We start from the raw sequence: 21,339 nt of genomic DNA, 5'->3' as shown, positions 1-21,339 counted from the left end.
TCAGAGCCACTCAGAAAGCCTGCATCTGCGAGAGATGGGGATCATTGGGGCAGTAGTGTTGCCCTGGGCCCTGCCAAAGCGTGTCACTTGGGTGCAGCCCGCATCCCCCTCCCCCCTTGGTATGCCACTGCCCATGGGCCAAAATTACAGAGGCAGCATCAGATAACGCACCTCACAGTGATATGATCCAAATGAAAAATAGCTCCACTCGCCGCACTGTCATTGTCCATCAGCAGAGGTGCCGGAACAGCGTTCTGCCAGAAAAGAAGCTCTGGAATACCTGGAACACTTTGTGTGCAGCACAGGATCCCCTCTGTCAGTCCCAGCACTTGATATCCTCTATCAGTCATAGCAGGGTCCTAGCAGAGGATCCCCCTGTGGTCCCTATCACAGTCCTAGCAGAGGATCCCCCTGTGGTCCCTATCACAGCCCTAGCAGAGGATCCCCCTGTGGTCCCTATCACAGTCCTAGCAGAGAATTCTCCCTGTGGTCCCTATCACAGTTGTAGCAGAGGATAACTCCTGTGGTCCCTATCACAGACCTAGTAAAGGATCCCCCTGTGGTCCTTATAACAGACCTAGAAGAGGATCTCTCCTGTGGTCCCTACCACAACCCTAGCAGGGGATTCACCCCCTATGGTCCCTATCGCAGCCCTACCATAGGTTCCCCTGTGTGGTCCCTATCACAGTCCTACCAGAGGTTCCCCTGTGTGGTCCCTATCACAGTCCTACTAGAAGATCCATCACCCCTGTGGTCCTTATCAGTGTCTTGGCCTAGGCCGACCCGTCCTCCCCATGTCCCGCTCAGATATACCCTCCTGCAGCCGGCTTGTCTTGCTATATATCATTGCTATATATTGGCACTCAGCACTGGCAGTATGGGCGCGTACTAGGCCGGGGGGGGGGGTGAGGGACTCCCACCCCCATAAAACGGACCATGACTGACTCAGTGTCACTGGCCAATGGCCATACCTGGTGCACTGCATATAACTTAACTGGTGGAGGCGGAGCCGGAGCCTAATACTCCACCTACCCACCTCCGCGCACCATCATTGCATGCTCTCCAGCTCGGAATGGGTCTCTCTGTAACCAGAGGAGGAGCGAGAGAGAGGACAGCGGCGGGAACCCTCAGGTACAAATTGATGAGAGCAAGTGAATGTATATACACTAAAGCTGCCTGGGTATACAGGTTTTTAAATTGGTCCTAACTCCTGGCTCGCTGTTTCAATCCATCTATATAATATAGATGGATTGAAACAGCAAGCCAGGAGTCAGGACCAATTTAAAAACTTGTATACCCAGGCAGCTTTAGTAACACAGCCACTGTGCCCATCAAACACAGCCACTGTGCCCATCAATTGCTGCCACTGTGCCCATCAATTGCCGCCACTGTGCCCTAATGCAGCCACAGTGCCATCAATTGTTGCCACCGTGCCATCAATTGCTGCCACTGTGCCCATCAAACGCAGCCACTGTGCCCATCAAACGCAGCCACTGTGCCCATCAAACGCAGCCACTGTGCCCATCAAACGCAGCCACTGTGCCATCAAACGCAGCCACTGTGCCCATCAAACGCAGCCACTGTGCCATCAAACGCAGCCACTGTGCCATCAAACGCAGCCACTGTGCCATCAAACGCAGCCACTGTGCCATCAAACGCAGCCACTGTGCCATCAAACGCAGCCACTGTGCCATCAAACGCAGCCACTGTGCCATCAAACGCAGCCACTGTGCTCATCAATTGCCGCCACTGTGCCCATCAAACGCAGCCACTGTGCCCATCAATTGTTACTACTGAGCCCATTAAACGCAGCCACTGTGCCATCAAACGCAGCCACTGTGCCCATCAATTGCCACCACTGTACCATCAAACGCAGCCACTGTGCCCATCAATTGCCGCCACTGTGCCATCAAACGCAGCCACTGTGACATCAAATGCAGCCACTGTACCAAACGCAGCCACTGTGCCCATCAATTGAAAGAGGAAGGGGTGTGGTTTACAGATGACAGGGCGTGTCTTTAATAGGAAGGGGTGTGGCCTTGACAGGAAGGGTGGGTCATATTTAAATCAGGGGGTGCATGAGTTTAGTCAGGCCTAGGGCAGCACAAATCCTAAATACACCACTGGTCCTTATCACAGTCCTAGCAGAGGATCCCCCCTGTGGTCCCTATCAAAGGATCCCCCCCTATTGGTTTGTATCCTAGTCCTCTCTCTGTGCCCCTTCTGCCCCCCCTTCCGGCTAATGACAGTTCTCGGTAGGAGGGTGCTGAGGATGGCTGTGTGTCCTCCCGTGCATGGTGCCCAGAGTCAGAAGGCGGGGAAGACAGGCAGCGGCTGCGGTGGTGATGTGGGGGGTGGAAGGGGGCTGCAGGGAGCTCTTCTTAGATCAGGTGCTAAAAATTGTATGATCAGCCCATCAAAGAGAAGCAGGTGTGGGCCGTGTGTGGCTCTGATGAAGAAGGACATAACTTTGAAAAGAATCGGCTGCAGGGACCCTAGTGAGGTCCTCCTTGGGCTAGAGGCTTCAGCAAAGCTGAGAGATTGTAGCCACATTTAGAGGCTGGATGAGCGCTTTTACTTCCTATGTTTGTGAGCAGCTACAGTATTTCACAAAAGTGAGTACACCCCTCACATTTTTGTAAATATTTTATTAAATCTTTTCATGTGACACTAAAGAAATGATACTTTGCTACACTTTTTCTATGTAAAGTAGTGAGTGTACAGCTTGTATAACAGTGTAAATTTGCTGTCCCCTCAAAATAACTCAACACACAGCCATTAATGTCTAAACTGCTGGCAACAAAAGTGAGTACACCCCTAAGTGAAAATGTCCAAATTTGGCCCAATTAGGCATTTTCCCTCCTTGGTGTCATGTGACTCATAAATGGTACAAGGCTCAGCTGTGAATGGGGAGCAGGCGTGTTAAATTTGGTGTTATCGCTCTCACTCTCTCATACTGGTCACTGGAAATTAAACATGGCACCTCATGGCAAAGAACTCTGAGGATCTGAAAAAAAGAATTATTGCTCTACATAAAGATGGCCTAGGCTATAAAAAGATTTCCTAGAAACTGAGCTGCAGCATGGTGGCCAAGACCATACAGCAGTTTAACAGGACAGGTTCCACTCAGAACAGGCCTCGCCATGGTCGACAAAAGAAGTTGAGTGCACATTCTCAGCGTCATATCCAGATGATGTCTTTGGGAAATAGATGTATGAGTGCTGCAGAGGTTGAAGGGGTGGGGGATTAGCCTGTCAGTGTTCAGACCATATGCCGCACACTGCATCAAATTGGTCTGCATGGTCATCCCAGAAGATGATGATGCACAAGAAAGCCCGCAAACAGTTTTCTGAAGACAAGAAGCAGACTAAGGACATGGATTACTGGAACCATGTCCTGTGGTCTGATGAGAACAAGATAAACTTATTTGGTTCAGATGGTGTCAAGCGTGTGTGGTGGCAACCGGGTTAGGAAGACAAGTGTGTCTTGCCTACAGTCAAGCATGGTGGTGGGAGTGTCATGGTCTGGGGCTGCATGAGTGCTGCCGGCACTGGGGAGTTACAGTTCATTGAGGGAACCATGAATGCCAACATGTACTGTGACATACTGAAGCAGAGCATGATCCCCTCTCTTCAAAGACTAGGTCCCAGGACAATATTCCAACATGATAACAACCCCAAACACACCTCCAAGACAACCACTGTCGTGCTAAAGAAGCGGAGGGTGCAGGTGATGGACTGGCCAAGCATGTCTCCAGATCTAAATCCTATTGAGGATCTGTGGGGCATCCTTAAACGGAAGGTGGAGGAGCGCAAGGTCTCTAACATCCACCAGCTCTGTGATTTCGTCATGGTTGGGTTGAAGAGGACTCCAGTGGCAGCCTGTGAAGCTCAGGTGACCTCCATGCCCAAGAGGGTTAAGGCAGTCCTGGAAAATAATGGTGGCCACATAAAATATTGACACTTTGGGCCCAATATGGACATTTTCACTTAGGGTTGTACTCACTTTTGTTGCCAGCGGTTTAGACATTAATGGCTGTGTGTTGAGTTATTTTGAGGGGACAGCAAGTTTACACTGTTATACAAGCTGCACACTCACTACTTTACATTGTAGACAAGTGTCATTTCTTCAGTGTTGTCACATGAAAAGATAGAAGAAAATATTTACAAAAATATGAGGGGTGTACTCACTTTTGTGAGATACTGTATATTTTATAATCACAAAAATTGTTGTTGGATAATGCACTAGGCCAGTGTACCCTCTGTTTTTATCTAATTACCAGTGTGCCTGAAGAATGTGTGCACTGGGATGGAGCAGTGTTCTGGATGATAAAAAGCCCTGGTGCACAAGGTGATTAGGATGTGCCCAGGCACACCCCGTGCGCAGTAGTGTATTTAGGTTTTATGCTGCCCTAGACCTGACTAAACTCGTGTACCCCCTAATTTAAATATGACCCACCCCTTCCTGTCAAGGCCACACCCCTTGCTGTTTAAGACCTGACCTGAAATTTTCGAGTGGGGACACTAGTTCTGAGGGCCTGTTGGGGGGGCGGGGCAATGGATTCCCTTAATTTGCATAGATTTCCTCTCACTTCCTGTTTGGCTATGGGGCAGGAAGTGAAGGGAAGTCTCCACAATGGGACAGGGATGGTAAAAAATAAACTGACAGGGGCTATAACCCTCTTTTACTCTATCCAAAATGAAAAAAAAGTGTTGCCTATAGTTCTACTTTAAGCACAACATTTCTGATAATTTTATGGAGAGGACTAAGAAGATAAAACTATGCCAATGGTGCAGCAGAAAACATATAGCACGGTGAGGAAGGTTTGTGGTCCAGGATGATAGGACAGTCAAAATTAGAAGTATTAGAAGTGGCACCCCCCTCCCCCCCACAGTTTCAGAATGCCGGCCGCCCGCATAATGGAAGTAGTTATGGGGGCGCTAGACTAATTTGCCTCTCAGCCCAGCCCGCCCCATAGGACTGGCGCTACACTAACAGTGTAGCGCAAGCCGGCGGAGACTCTTCCCATGCTGCTCCCCTGCAAAGTGCTGCCCTAGGCCTGGGCCCTGTCGGTCTAGGCCAGGATACAGCGTTGTCCGTGTGCACACCTATATTAAAGACTATTTAAATCTTCATGTCCTTCTATGATCACTCTGTCCTCAGGGTGACAACACTGCTGCACAATTCATACCTTTCTTGTCCTCTGTTCCCTGCTATTTCCTGTCCCATTCTTCTACATTCTCACCTTTCCTCTGCTGTTCTTAGCATTTCCTTTGCTTTTTCAGGCTCAGTCCTAAGATAGATCTGGAACGCGGAGAAGGAGGGAAAAAGACCCATCAGACTTGACAATGGCACTCGGATCTTGGTCCCAATGTTTTCAATCCTGCAAAGGCAAATAGCAATGTGAGTTAATGAAGAGGTTATAGAAAACAAAAGCAATCTTTACATTCCTATTATCAGTTATTTATATAGTAGGCTCCTATGCTGTGGCGCTGTACAAGTGACATAAACAAGGATGAATACTACAGATAATACCAATACATACAAGCCTGATGACTAATTGCAGCTTCTGTAGCACATATAAAGTATACTGTATGTTAGTAATACATTAAAGCTCAACTCCGGGAAATGTGAAAATCCTCCCTTGCAGTGGGGCTGAGCCTGCACTGCACTGCAACGTTGACTGCTCACTTATTCTAGGGGAGAGTAACAGCATTTCTGCTTACCTGATCCTCCACCCCCCTGGCAGATGGCACTCCCCTATGCTCTAGTAGTTGGCTGTCCCTTGTCATTATCATGCTCAATGTAAGACTATGGACCCCATATCAGCCTTGATAATGTCAGGACCTTAGAATGCTGGAGTGTGAGGTAGAAGACCCTGAGGACAGGCCTAGCAGCATGAAGGATTGTGTATATAAATCTTCTTTTTTGTTCCCTAGACCTAAAGAAGCAACCCTTGTAATGTGGGAGCAGCCTTCCTGCAAGGGATCATTTTTAAGTTTCCTGGAGTTGGGCTTCAAATTAAAAATGAGATCCCAGATGTGGCAATCTTACAATCTACCCCAGTCAAAGAGTAGGGACATCAGGTCAGAGAAAAATTAAGCCATGTATGTGTATGCATAGGCAGCAGTGGTGGTGGCTCATAAGGGGTGCAGGGGTGCCATCCCCCCTAATCCATGCGTCCGGACCCTAATCTCCATGCAGGGCACCGAACACATGGATTGCAATGGGTTTTTTTTTTTAAGCACATGATTAGAGCCTGAGGCTCTAATTGGCTTCACAAAGGGTGGGCCCGGGGCGGAGAGCATTGCACTCCGAGCCCACCCACTTGTGTGACATTAGCAAATGAATATTCGCTAATGTCTTCCTGCTTCTCCTCCCGGGCAATCGGGAAGCGGGTCCTGAGACCCGATTGGCCGGGAGGAGAAGCGACCACTGGGAATCGACAGGGCATGCAGGGGGGAAGCCGCCAAAGCCACAACCTGAATGGGGTAAGTGCGGGGCGGAACGGGCAATCGATCAAGCGATGGTAGGGGCGAGGTGGGGTTGTTTGGGTTTAGCGAGGGAGCCAGATTTGTTTGCCACCCCCTGTGTTGTGTGTATATATATTAAATTACTGATTTTCTCCATCAGATTTTTTAAACAGAAATCAGGTTGGGTTTGAGTGGATGCTTCTCAAACTAATCCCTTGGTAACAAGTACACAGGCTGTCCTCAAACAATGGGAACTTAGATACAATTGTTACATTTCAGTTGAAAGTTTCAGCAGTCTATTGTCTCTCTAGATCAGCCATTCTCAACCATGGTTCCAGAGCCTACAGGATTCAAGGTTCAGCACCATTTAGCAAAGCCAGCAGAATGACACAAATATCTTTTTAGCTTTTTAGCTGTCTTTAAGGGTGGCATTCTGAGCACCACTTTAAGGGGGGCCTTCTTCCTATTAATCACTAATAAAAGGGGCATTGTCCCTTTTGAGCCTTGATAAATGGGTTTTAGTAAGGGTTCCTCAAGACATGAAAATTATTTTTGGGGGTTCCTCTAGGTTTAAAAGGTTGAGAAAGCCTGCTCTAGATAAACCTATGGCATGTATGATACCAGAGTGCCACCTTGAGGTAGAATTTGAGAGTGCCTCTCTAATTGAAAGCTACAGAGATGTTTTTCTGTTATTCAGTTGTTATGGTAAACAACCTGACATATAAAATTGTTGTCAGGGATAAGCTGCACAAAACTCTCATCATGCCTTAAGACCAAAGAGGAAAAATCTGTAACCAGCCAGAAGCCATTGAAGAAGAAGATACCTGATCTCCACAGCAATTGCTTTGGAAGACTGAGTCCTAGTTGTCAATGGAGACCATGAACACACAGTAACCGGAGTTAAGTAACTTTTAAGCATATTTCTACTGTTTACAGACCATAGTTTCTGCTTATTTTCTAAGCATCTTGCTTGATATATCTGTCCGTCTTTATATGTGTTCCTAATATTGTGATAGTTTTGTATGTACAGAATTTTTGTTCAGTAAAAGCACATTTGTACAATGCAGAGGTCTTAGTATCCTTGTTTATACTGCAAAGTAACCTTGCTAGATAGACGCAAGCATAACAAACCCACCCCCAAACCCCCCCCCCCAAAAAAAAATTGAGCACCAGCCACCACTGCTAGGTATATAGTGGAGGAGGAAGCAGTGCTGGCTCAGAATTCTGTATATAAGGTGCTGGTGTATAATCCAGTGGTTGTTTCTGCAGACATATCCAAGAGAAAATGGACCCGGTTGCTCAACAGAACATAAAATACATATAATCCAAAAAGATAAGGTGACACTCCCAAAGCTTGAAAGGGGATCAAAAGTCTATTTTGACATTTCAATAAGGTACAAGTTGTCAAAATGTCCTGAGGAAGGTGAGCTTCCGCATGTGCTTGTTGAGTGTTCCAAGTCCCTTTATCTTTTCAATTATATGTATGTCTTGTCAGATAGTGGAGGAGGAAGCAGTGCTGGATCTGTAGACTTTCTGTTAAAGAGACATGAAATGGAAGATTAAAGTTGAGAGTTCTATACATCCAGTGCATTGCGCACACACAGTTATGTGTTTGTAAAATAATTATTTTAAATTAAATAGCAAAAGAAAGCTGTAAATCATCAGATTTTTAAGGAATAGAACAATATAATTAACCCTTTAAGCTATTTCTGAAAAGATTTGGCAGTAAATTCCCAACATTCAGAACCCCATAAATGGCCGGGGGAGCCGGTGACCAGAGGTTACCACATATCAGATGATTGATATATAAAAGTAGTCGGACCTTCTTTTGTCGGGGTAAAGGATGGCTTCATATATTTCCTTGTATGCAGTCTTCATATTGTTAATCTTCTCACTTTGATATGGGGCCAGAATATTTATCGCCTGAAAATAAGTGACATTTTTGTGTCTTTACACATGGAGACAAATGGAGATATTTTTCAATAAATAATTATGTCATGATTGACCTGCATTTAAAAGGAGGCTCCACATTAAAACCCAACTAAACCTCCAGTTTAAACCGGCTAAATACCTCCCGGGTGTATCCAAATAAAAAGGTGTGCAAAGTCTTACACTTCCTTTTCCTTTAGAAAGCAGCCACAGTCTGAATAGAAAAGCCTGTCCCCTGCCAGCAGCTGAAAAGATGAACCTTTGCTCTGTGTGGAAGCTGTGGTCTTTCTTTCTCTCGAGGTCCAACTTGGCCCCAGTTAAGTCAGACCCACAGCTCTGCAATCAGTAAAGCTCATGCGCCCTGCTGATTGGAAAGCCATGGCTCTAACCAGTGGCGGATGTTACTCCATTTGGGGGGGGACAGCAAACAAACCACTCGCCACCCCCCTGGACGGTCTGTAAAACCCCCGCCCCCATTCGATCAGCAAACTGCTTTTAGGTTGTGGGCCGGCATCTCCTGCTCGGCGTCTCCTGCTCGGCATCTCCTGCTCCTCAGCGGCCAATATGATCGATTCTCCTCTCAGCCAATTGGGTATCAGGACCTGCTTTCTGATTGCCCGGGAGGAGAATCAGGAAGACAATAGCGAATATTAATTCGCTATGGTCACACAACTGGGTGGGCTTGGGGTGCAATGCTCTGCACCCCGAGCCCACCCTTTTTTAAAGCCAATTAGAGCCTCAGGCTCTAATCATGTGCTTCAAAAAAAAAAACCCTAATTGAAATCCATGCGTCCAGTGCCCTGTATGTCGATTAGGGGCCGTACACATTGATTAGGGGGGCGGCGCCCTTGTGCCCCTTATGGATGGGCCGCCACTTGCTCTGACTCAGCAAGTCAGGTGCCCAACCTCTGCAGAGAGACCACTGCTTCTACACAGAGGGCAAGGGTTCTTCTCTGCTACCAGGAGACAGGCTTTTCTACTCGGACTATGGCTGCTTTTTCTGCTTAAAGCGGGAGTCCGGCGACCAATCTTTTTTTTTTTTTTTTAGGTCATTGAGAAACTTTGCTAACCACAAAATAATACTTACAGTTTGGGTGTAATATTTCCGCCTCTGTCTGTTTTCGTACTGAAGAATAACTTAAAAAATGTGACGCTGGCTGTTTCTATCTTGCTTGTGGACATGCGAAGCCCACAAGCATTGATTTCCTGGATGCGATGAATGCTGTTCATTCACAGCTTGTTCACACGCATGATCATTGTTTCCGCACTGAATCTTGGGAAGTCTGACACTAAGCTCCCAGGAGACAGTACAGCGCTGGGGAAAGGCAATAAACACGCCTACTCCCATGGGAGGAGAGACAGGAAGTGCCACAATAAAGTACAATATAAAGGTAATTACAGCGATAAAAAAAAATTTTGTGCGGCATTTGAACATCCAAGCAATTAACTGAAAGGGAGTAAGATTAAGTTAAAAATATGAGTGGAACCCCGCTTTAAGCAGATTGTAAGACATTGTTCACCTTTTTATTTTGCTACACCTGGGATGTATTTCTCTTATTTTACCAAAACGTTCAACTGAGCTTTGAATAGAGCTGGTCACCTACTGCTGAAACATCAGCCGATTCCTGCTGAATTGGCCAAATTTAGAGCCCTGTCACAACTCCCCCACACTCAAATTTGAAGCATTAATGGACAAATTAATTTAAAATGTTAAATTAATAAAATAAAATAACATACCATAAATAAACAAAAGTAGGGGGCAGGGCAAGGGTAGATTTTTGTTGTTGTTGGGCTTTTAACCACTTCAATACCAGGCACTTATGCACCTTTCCGCCCAGAACAATTTCTTTCAGCGCTCTCATACTTTGAATGATAATTACTCAGTCATGCTACACTGTATCCAAACAAAATTTTTATCATTTTCTTCTCACAAATAGAGCTTTCTTTTGGTGGAATTTAATCACCACTGGGTTTTTTTATTTTTTGCGATATAAGCGAAAAAAACTGCGAAAATTTTGAAAAAAAACACTTTTAGTTTCTATTGTAAAATTTTGCAAATAAGTAATTTTTCTTCATAAATGTGTGCCACAATTTATACTGCTACATATCTTTGGTAAAAATAACCCAAATTAGTTTATATTATTTGGTCTTTGTGAAAGTTATAGAGTCTACAAACTATGGTGACAACCACTGAAAATTGATCACATCTGATCACACCTGATGTACTGAAGGCCTATCTCATTTCTTGAGACACTAACAAGCCAGGAAAGCACAAATACCCCACAAATGACCCCTTTTTGGAAAGTAGACAGTCCAAGGTATTTAGGAGGCATGGTGAGTTTTTTGAAGTTTTTCCCACAATTCTTGGGAAAATTAAGATTTATTTATTTTTTTATTTATTTAACACAAACTGGTCATATTAACAGATTATTTCTTTCTCACAGCATATGCATAATTGCAACTACACCCCAAAATACATTCTGCTACTCCTCCCGACTATGCCGATACCACATGTGTGAGAATTTTACACAGCCTGGCCACATACAGAGGCTCGTATAATCTATGAGGCATAATGAGTCTTTTGAGTTCTTTTTTTTCCAGAAGGTTTTGGAAAATGTGGGAAAAAAATGAAAATGCATTTTTTCCCCACAAAGTTGTCCATTTACAAGATATTTCTAACACATAGCATGTACATAGCAAAAATAACACCCCAAAATGCATTCCGCTACTCCTCCTGAGTATGGGGATACCACATGTGTGAGACTTTAACGAAGCCTGGCCACATACAGAGGACCAACATCCAAGTAGCACCTCCAGGCATTCTAGCAGCATTAATTACACATATCATTTTTTGACTACCGATCACATTTTTGAAGGCAATTCATATTTCTAACACATAGCAAGTACATACCAAAAACAAAAGATTACCTGTGGTTTTAGAAGTGCAGTGGTCCACAGAGGAGAGCATCGGTCCAGGCAGCAGGCAGGAATGAGGTCAGCCACAGCAAAAGCAATCATCCAGGCAGCAGGCAGGAATACTGTCCATAGTTCGTACAGGCAGAGATACTGTCAGCACAGCCAGAGCACAGCCAAAGCACAGGTCCAGGTAGCAGGCAGAGGTGTCCCGGCAGAAATACTGTCCAAAGTCAGTAGAGGCAGCAGGCAGATATATGGTCAACACAGCCAAAGTATTGGTCCAAGCAGCAGGAAGAAACATGGTCCATAATCTCATGGGTCATTACAGGCAGCAATATGGTCAGCACAGCCAAAAATTTGGTCCAGGCAGCAGGAAGGACCATCAAGCTTAGGGCCAGGGGGACAGGGGTAGAGGCTTCTCCCACCCAAATTGCTTTGAAGCCTCCGGGCAACCAGACCCTGTTCTGGGAGCACAGAAAACAAAAACTGGTTTTCTCTACTCAGAACGCTATTCTGAAGCCCCTCACATATGTGAGACCCCTGTGTACTAAAGTAGATGGCCAAAAGATCAGTCCAAGTGGCAGGCAAAAACATGGTTGATTAACAGGCCGAGGTTGGTGCACTTGGAAGTCAGAAACGTGGTTTAAATCGGCAAGCAAAGACATCGTCGGTAAACAGGCCAGGGTCAGTTAATTAACATGGTAGCAGGCAAATGGGTAAATGGCAGTCTGTTAATAATAAGGGGAACTAATATTGGATAGATGTATGATAATTTTTGAAGCAATCTCCGATGCACAGGCCAGGTTGGGAGGGACATTGGGGACAATAATAGCTGGTATCTCTTCTTACTCCTCCTCTGCTGCATACACAGCATTTCTTTTGGCATCTTCTTCCAGATTCTGTGGGGGGGGGATGTGATAGGGAAAGTGTTGCTCGTGAAGTCGACTCACACTATCAGAGCAAATGCTTCCAGGGGCAGGACCTTGTTGGTAAATGAGGGCAGTGACGATATATTCAATATACTTGAGGTAGGTGACTTGTTGGTTTTGAGTTGCTTTTTGGTAGCAGACAAACAAATTAAAAAGGGCCATGTGAAACAGGTGAAACGCAACTTTCTTGTACCAATAACAGGACTTTCTGGTTGATAAATAGGGCTGTAGCATCTGATCATTTAAATCCACCCCCCCATGTACATATTGTAGTCGTGGACACATTTGGAATTTACAATGGGGCCGCGTCCTCTTTGGATCTCCACCACGGTGTCATTGCGGATCGTAGAGAGGATGTGGACATCTTTCTTGTCCCTCCACTTCATGGCCAACACCTCCTCATTCCTCATGAATGCCGATTCTCCGTTTTGCAATTTTTTTGTCAACAGATTTTGTGGGAATCCCTTCCGTTTTTTTTTTTAAATTACCGCAGGCCGGGGTTTTTTTACTATAAAGGTGACAAAAAAGAAGCAGGCTGGTATAATAGTTGTCAACATATAAATGGTATCCTTTTTCGAACAGGGGGTATGCCAGCTCCCAGACATTTTTCCCACTGGTTCCAATATATGTGGGGCAATCACGGGGCTGGAGCTGGGAGTCTTTGCCTTCGTAGATCGGGAATGTGAAGACCTATCCAGTGGCTCAATCACATAAATTATTTAATTTCAGCCCATACCTGGCTCTCTTGCTTGGTATATACTGCTAGAAGTGCAGTCGGCCAGTGAAATGTACGAGGGACTCATCCACACAAATGTTTTGGTCTGGGATAAAAACGTCTCTAAATCACTGGGAAAAGGAATTGATTAGGGGGCGTATCTTGTGCAATTTGTCGTGGTTGGGATGATCTTTGGGAGGGCACTGTGATTGTCATCGAAGTTGAGAAAAAAAAATAATCATGTTGTATCTTGTCCTGGACATGACAGCAGAATATATGGGCATGTGTTGGATGGGGTTGGTGGACCAATATGCATGGACTTCGTTCTTTTTTGTAAGCCCCATATTAAACGTAAGGCCCAAAAACAATTTAATCTTGTCCAGTGTTAGGCGTCGCCACTGGAACATGCGTGCGTAGTAATAATTGGGGTTGGCAGCAATAAATTGGGATGCATATAGATTAGTTTGATCCACCATATTCTGCAGCAAATCTTGTGGGAAAAATAAAAAAAAATAATCAAATTGAGAAAAATTTGTAGTGTCGGGCTGCACACCTGGCTGTACGTTGAAAGGGGGGATGATAGCGGATCCTGAGTTGGCAGGCAACCATAAGGGGTTTGCCAGGGCATCGGGAAGGTAGGACTGGGGCTGGGTTCTTCAGGTTGGACATTTGATTCCAGTACTTGTACTGGGCTCCTCTTCCTGCGGTCTGGCGCTGCTGGTGGTGGGCAGATCTCCTGATCTTGGTCCTGATCTCATTCCTTTGGGAGGGACGGTTTCCCTTGCAGACTCGGACTCTGATCCACTATCCTCCACTGGCTCATATTCCAAACCAGAATCGGATGATGGGAGCTTCCCTCTGCTCTCATCATCGGACATGGTAAGAATGGCATATGCCTCCTCAAGTGTGTAAAGCCTTTTGCGACATTATGGTAGTGCTTTTTGGCGGGCCTATGTAATGGTACTGCTGGTGGTAGTGGTGGTACCAATGTGGTATTAGTGGCGGGCCTGTGTGGCGATACCGATGGTGGTACAGGTGGCAGTATGGGTGGTGGTACCGATGGCGGTACAGGTGGTGGTACAGGTGTTGGTGGTGGTACCAATGGCGGTACGGGTGGTGGTACCGATGGTGGGCCTGATGGTGGTACCAATGGCGGTACGGGTAGTGGTGGCGGTACAGGTGGCGCTGGGCTGATTGACAGATGGGCTGATTGATGGACTGGGCTGTGTGACAGGTCCTCTTTATTGGGGGGGGCCATGTTGTGCACAGTATACAGACAATATACAATGACAGCTCCCTTACTGATCTCTGCTCGATCGGTGTGTGAGGAGAGAGCAGAGATCAGATAGTAACTTCTCCTCAGTATTTACATTTGTGACCGGCTGTGATTGTACAATTTCATTGGCTGTTTACCCTGATCGGGGAAGCGCTGTGTCCAAGGACAAGCGCCTTCCTCGATCCCTGCACTGTACGCCTCCGGCGGCACGCACAGAGCGTGGCGCCTAGTTTGTTATGACATGTGATCGGCTGTGACTTTGACACAGCCAATCAGGTGGTAAACAGCCAAATTCATTGGCTGTTTACTGTGATCGGGGAAGCTCTGTGTCCGAGGGACACACGCCGTCCCCGATTGCCACGCTGAGCGCCCCCCGTGGGCGCGTGCTAGGGGGTTATCCTGCTGGGCGTCAATATGCTATAGGCTGGGTGGGAAGTGGTTAAATAAATAACAAAATGAATATAGTATGTGCCATGCATTTCAATTCATCTCACTCCAGAAGACTGAGGACATCTAGTGGTAGGATTAGATTACTGCGGGGTACAGGGACCTGTAGTTGGCAATCTTTGCAGACAGAGCTGCTTTTTAACCACTTCAGTCGCGGAAGGATTTGCCCCCTTAATGACCAGGCCATTTTTTGTGATACAGCACCGCGTTGCTTTAACTGCGCAGTCGTGTGACACTGTACCCAAACAAAATTGACATCTTTTTCCCCACAAATAGAGCTTTCGTTTGGTGGTATTTGATCACCTCTGCGGTATTTTCTGCGCTATTTATTAAAAAAAAGCGTATATTAAGCGTATATTGATTGGTTTGCACAAAAGTTATAGCGTGTACAAAATAGTGGATAGATTTATGTTATTTTTATTATTTTTTTTTTACTACTAAATGGCGGTGATCTGCGATTTTTAGCAGGACTGGGACATTGTGGCAGACAGATCGGACGCTTTTTATTGGGACCATTGACATTTATACAGCAATTGGAGCTAAAAATAGCCACTGATTACTGTATAAATGTCACTGGCAGGGAAGGTGTTAAGACTAAGGGGTGATCAAGGGGTTAAATGTTCCCTAGGGCGGTGTTTCTAACTGTGGGAGGATGGGACTGACTAGGAGAGAGGGAGAGGGGGAGAGGGAGATCGCTGTTCCTGATCACTAGGAAAAGCAGATCTCTCTCTACTTCCCTGTCAGAACGGGGATATGTCTTTTAGATTGACAGATCCCCGTTCTGGCTCTGTGAGGAGCGATCACGGGTGGCTGGCGGACATCACAACCGCCGGCCACGCGCATCAAGAGCTCTTAAAGAGGCTGACATACAGCTATGGCGATTCGCCCAGGAAAGCCAACCTGCCGCAGTATAATTATGACTCCTGGTCGGCAAGCAGGTAAACACTGACTGGGGTCAGGCATGTACTGGCCATGGGGACTACAGGGAGTTTCCCGGTGAGCCGATGGCTCAGTGGGCCGTTCTTTTTAAATAGTTCGGCAGCAGCGGGAGCAAACATCGGTGGGGATTCGGGGAAGGTGGCCAGCGAGGAGGGCAGTTAGATGTGAGAGCCCGGGTGGGAGAAGAGTTCCACCCCCTCCCTGACCACCGAAGAGGCGAACAGGAGCGGGCGCGGCCACCCCGGCACTCCCAGAACCTCGATTCCTCCACCTCCTCTCTGCTCCAAGAACAATGCGGCCTGGGCCGGAGGACAGGCTGACTGGCGGGCCCGGAGGAAGAGGACAGGCAGGAGGCGGAGGCTGCCAAGGAGCAGCTGGAAGAAGCAGAGCAGCGAGAGCACCCCTGGATCAAGAGGGAGACTCGGCGCTACCTGGCATCCTACACATACCTGTCCACACAGAGCCTGCGGAGGGACTGAGGATAGGGACAGTGCTATGTGGTCTGTCTCAGCCCCCCCTCTGTCTCACCCCCTTTCCCTCAACCCCGCCTTCTCTCTCTCACTCCCACCCCCTCATGATATACAATAATGGATGTGGGGGCCTTTTGGTGGGCATGGTTTTTGGGGGGGAGGGCAGCATTTTATTCAATTAAAGTGGGCCAGTCTGGATGAAGTCCAGGGCCAAATTTTTGTCCCAGTCCAGCCCTGACTGGGCTCCTTTCTATTCTTGGAGATGGGTTTTAAGCATTAATGGGGTCGATTTACTGAAGGCAAGCAGACTGTGGACGTTGCAAGTGCAGTTGCTCCAGAGTTTAGTAAAAGAAGTGAAACTTCACTTTGCAAAGAATACCCAATCACATGCAAGGAAAAAAAAAAAAAGTTTTTGATTGCACATGATTGGATGATAGAAGTCAGAAGAGCTTCCCCTCATTTACTAAGCTCTGAAGCAACTGCACTTGCAAACTGCACAGTCTATTTGCCTTTAATAAATCAACCCTAATGCTGATTTATTTAAAGTGTTACTAAACCCAGAACAGTAAAATCAGTGTGTATATGCAGTAAAGCATGCTTGTTATGCTCACTGAGGAACCCAAGGGGTTAATCCTCCGCATTGTGTAAAAAGACTGTTTGATCCTATCTTCTCTGATCCTCCCCTTCTTCCACTGTCCCCAGTCCATCTCCTGATAGAACAGAGCCTTGGAGACACTCTGCACATGCTCAGTTTGGTGTGTATTGCTAGAGTTTTTTTTTGTGGAAGTGTGCATGTGATCAGCACAGGGCCAATCAGCACTGTCCAGGCAGAGGGTCAGGGGTCCTGCAGCCTCATAGGACAGTCAGAGGAGAATGAAAACTCCTCCTTCAAGCTTTAACCAGACACTTATAGAAGTCATCATAAGACTACTATATACTGATGATGAGAAAAGGTATTTAGCAGTTTATATTTACTAAAACTATTACATTTCCATGTTCTGTGTACTGTGGGAGACCAGATATAGTGAATGCAGGGTCCTGGGTTTAGTAATACTTGAATGCATACTGTGCACTGTGTAATTTATTTGGAGTCAACACTGGACTCTCAGTAAGTTAAAAAATTGATAATTTACAAATACCTCCTGATTAATATTGTATTTAAAGCAAACATCTTAACACACAGAATTACTGAAGCTGATATTTTTAAAATCAGATCACACAAGGTGCCAACATATATTATACTGAGGGGCCCCTGAACTCCCAGGAGCTTGGAATTCATATGAGGGATACCAGCACACCCCCAGTACAATGCACTGCCACTTTCCGACCAATGGAAAGACAAGTATTGTACATGGAGTGGGAGGGGCATAGCTCTGACTTTGGAATCAGTCAGTATTTACATATTGAGCGTCCCAGACCTGGAAGCCCCCAGAGTGCTCGGCACAGTGAAGAAAGGGGAGTGCAGGTGACTGCTTCCAAACTCTTATACTGGATTTTATATCATGCCAGGCTTACTTATCACTCACAAATACAACAGCGATATCTCAGACAAGGCAGTATGTAAGACAAGGGACACTGAAAACACAAAGATATTCAGTACTGACATCCAAAAAGACCTCAGTCATCTGTTCTGAGCGGTCCTTGTAGTGAATTTCCACATTGGTCAAGTAGGTGAAGAAAGCAAGACAACCTCCTGGCTTTAAGACCCGATCGACCTGAAATGATGACATCTACATTAATATATCCGCAAAAGTGTGCCCCTTCACTGATGAAATAATGATTTTATATATAAAAAAAAAAATGTAAGTGTATATTCTAGCATATAGAGTCCAGTGATGTGGGGAATATAATGTATAGCACAGGGTATAGAGTGCAGATGTTTGGTGTATGTAATATATAGCACAGATTGCAGTGATCCACTGTATGCAATATGCAGGACAGCATACATATAGTAGTTTAGGCTATGTAAGTTAAATCATAATGTACACTATGGGGTTTATTTACTAAAGGAAAATCCACTTTGCACTACAAGTACAATCGCTGTAGATCTGAGGGGGACATGCAAGGAAAATAAAAAGCAGCATTCTTGCTTGAACATGATTGGATGATAAAATCAGCAGAGCTTCCCCTCATTTCAGATCTTCCCCTCAGATCTACAGCGACTGCACCTCCAAGTGCACTTGTAGTGCAAAGTGGATTTGCCTTTAGTAAATCAACCCCACAGTGTACAGAATTCAGCAGTCAGGTGTATGTAATGTACAGCACATTTTATAAGGTGCAGCAGTCAGAAACAATGAAACAAGAAGACTTGTTTGTTTTTACCTCTTTTAGAAACTTCTCAATGTTAAACCAATGGGCAGAAGTGCTCGCTGTTAGTAGATCGACAGAAGCGTCACCAACCGGCATCTCTTCAGCTGGAGAGACACTGCAGGAATGATAGGTTAGACTTTAAGGTAGTGACACCATCTGGTTGGATTGAAAGTCCAACCCTGGGCTCTGTGCTTCTGACTTTTCTGTCTCATCTCTTCCCAGATGAAATAAAGGGGTTGGTCTGTTTATAAAGAAATCTCTGAAAAATCACCCAATGAATCCTTCACTGACATGCTCCAGTCACATTCACCCTGTTTACACCAGAATGAATGTGTACCAGGCCAACGAGGCAGCCAGTAAACCACCAACAATGTCACATGTACAGTAGCTGTACAGGAAATCTTCCTCTCTAGGAGTTCCTCCCTATTGGTGAACTGTGTTTATTACACACTAGAAGGTCCTTTTCGGAATACCCACCAATCACCCCCAAGAATGTCCTTTAGGAATACCCACCAGTTACTGCAGGACTATGGCACACTTTGCATGGTAAACATTCTTTAGTACAAAGATGTCTATCTATATCAGGAAAGGGGCTACTTGGTTGGGTGTGCTCCCCCCAGGCCAAAAGGCTCCTGGTCCTCCCCTAAACATAACTAACGTTTAGAATGCCCCCACCTCAGAGCAGACATGCATTGTTAGAGCTCCACACCGCTGAGGAGAGAAGAGAAGGACAAAGCGGAGCCTGCAGGCTCAAAAGGTATCCATTTGAACCTTTTTGCCCCAGGGAACAAACTGTGAAAGTTTGGGCAGGAAATATGGTACTGGGAGGAAGCCGTGGCAGAAATAAAAATCACCTCACAAAGAGCTCACAGGCACTCACTGCAGCTGAAGCAGCTCCAGTCACCTCACAAGATACAGCATCAGGGCGCTCTCACAGACAGAAAATGTCACAGCAAGACTCTCCATTTGAGTCAGATACAGAACAAATCCTCTCACAAACTTCTCCACAAGCCTCCTCAGTATCCCCAGTAATATTATTACAATTTGAAAAGATGCTTCATAAGGCTTTAAAACAAACCTCAGACCAAATAACAAAAAGCCTAACCAAAGAAATAAGAGAGCTGGGAAACCGCACCGCAGCCTTAGAAATAAAAATGGATGAAATTGAAATTACAACCCAAGAAAATATAACAGAATTGGAACAATTAAAAAAAGAGAATTTAATACTTCAAACTAAGCTCGAAGATTACGAAAATAGAGCCAGACGTTCAAACTTGCGCATAAGGGGAATACCTGAAACTGTGACAGACCTGCAGTCTACTATTACTGCTCTATTACAAGAACTAAAGCCAGATATCCCTATTGAACGTTTAGAACTGGACAGAGTACACAGAGCCCTCACAGCCAAAAAGAAAGATGGACCCCCACGTGATATAATCACAAAATTTCATTATTACAGAATGAAAGAACAAATACTAATTACTGCAAGAGAAAAAAAAGAACTTAATTTTCAAGGACACAATTATCAAATTTTTGCTGACCTATCCCAACTTACTATTACTAAAAGACGATCCATGAAACCCCAACTAATGGAACTGCAACGCCACAACATTATGTATCAATGGGGCTTCCCCTTTTCAGTCAGATTTAACTACCAAGGTACAATTTACAGAAGCAGATCAGCAGATGAACTACAACAAACCCTTTTAAAATTAAATCTGACAGAACCCACAAGCAGCAACACTCCCACACGCAGAAGAATGGCATCATCTTCACCTTCAGGCAGCACCCAGAAAATTTCAGAACAAAATGGGAATCATCATTCTCACAAAAGAGGCCGTTATGCCACATCATCCATGGACCAAGAAGATTCAATGGACTGACATCCTAATTCCTGATATCTCTTCATTTATTATACTAAGAGATGGTTCTCTATAAAAAACCTATATTTATAACTGAATGTAACTGCATTCTGATAGTCACACACTGTATGGGATCATGTTACATTCCAGTTATATTTCTTATTACTTCTGATTCATATAGCCTTAAAATATATAAGTGAAATAAGGAAATTCTTGTTCAGTTATATATTATCAGGTAATAACAATAGATTTATTACTTTTTAGGACAAATATGTTCAATAATCCAGAAGTAATGGAAGCTTTTTCTTTCTTTTCTTAAAACAAATATATTATTACCTAACTAGTTCCTAGAATTATGTTTTTGTTTATTCTAATCTGAAGCAATACAACCTCAATTTTATGAGTTAACATATCTAAACAGTTACATATGAATAAAATATGTAATTGTTTACTCTAAAAGGGTTAAAATCCCAAAATAATTCAAACTATCTTCATCAATACCAAAGTTATTAAGAGTACCTTTCTAACTGAATTATTTAGCCTAGGGCAAGACTAACCATATACAACCACCCTGGAATAAATAATTTCAACAAAAACTATATTCTGCACTCCAATTAATGAAACATCATTTTGATGTCTTTTGACATAGCACTTCTCTCCTGTAAGCGAAAGATCCGTGTACCCCCATTAGCCCTCCTCATTCTCCCAACCATATTATGTGGGAGTGTGACGAAGGCACTTATTCCCCTGAGAGAGATATTTATTCTCTTTCACGGGTAAATTGTGATTACTTGCAAAAAATAATTTATACAATGTATCATCTAATCTCATATGTTTTTTGTTTACTCTTTACTCCAGAATTCACTGGTTTCTTTTCTATCTATTCATCTCTTCAGTCCACACAGGTTGATCTGCGCAGTCAGCTCTGCATAACAAAAAGTAAGTCAAAACTATTTGATCTATTGCCATGGCACCACTGAATATACTTTCCCTGAATGTTCAGGGAATAAATGTCCCTCAAAAAAGGACCAAAGCCTTCCGTACTTTCCATAACAAGAAGGCTCACATAGTAT

At 44.9% G+C, this 21,339-nt stretch overlaps 1 protein-coding gene across 6 annotated transcripts in view; it reads right to left on the bottom strand.

Moving 5' to 3' along the window:
- Positions 1-21,339, bottom strand: part of LOC141148416 (putative methyltransferase DDB_G0268948) — a 58,534-nt gene that overhangs the window by 15,344 nt on the left and 21,851 nt on the right. For all 6 annotated transcript variants that reach the window (XM_073635906.1, XM_073635909.1, XM_073635908.1 and 3 more), the window contains exons 5-8: positions 18,417-18,519; positions 17,699-17,809; positions 8,296-8,396; positions 5,246-5,383 (exon numbers count right to left, since the gene is read on the bottom strand). In XM_073635906.1, coding sequence (XP_073492007.1) covers positions 5,246-5,383; positions 8,296-8,396; positions 17,699-17,809; positions 18,417-18,519 — 453 coding nt within the window. The remainder of the gene's footprint in view (positions 1-5,245; positions 5,384-8,295; positions 8,397-17,698; positions 17,810-18,416; positions 18,520-21,339) is intronic.

This window comes from Aquarana catesbeiana, linkage group LG06 (genome assembly GCF_042186555.1).
Source record: "Aquarana catesbeiana isolate 2022-GZ linkage group LG06, ASM4218655v1, whole genome shotgun sequence".
Taxonomy (NCBI): Eukaryota; Metazoa; Chordata; class Amphibia; order Anura; family Ranidae; genus Aquarana; species Aquarana catesbeiana.
This window is presented reverse-complemented; position numbering and strand designations above follow the sequence as displayed.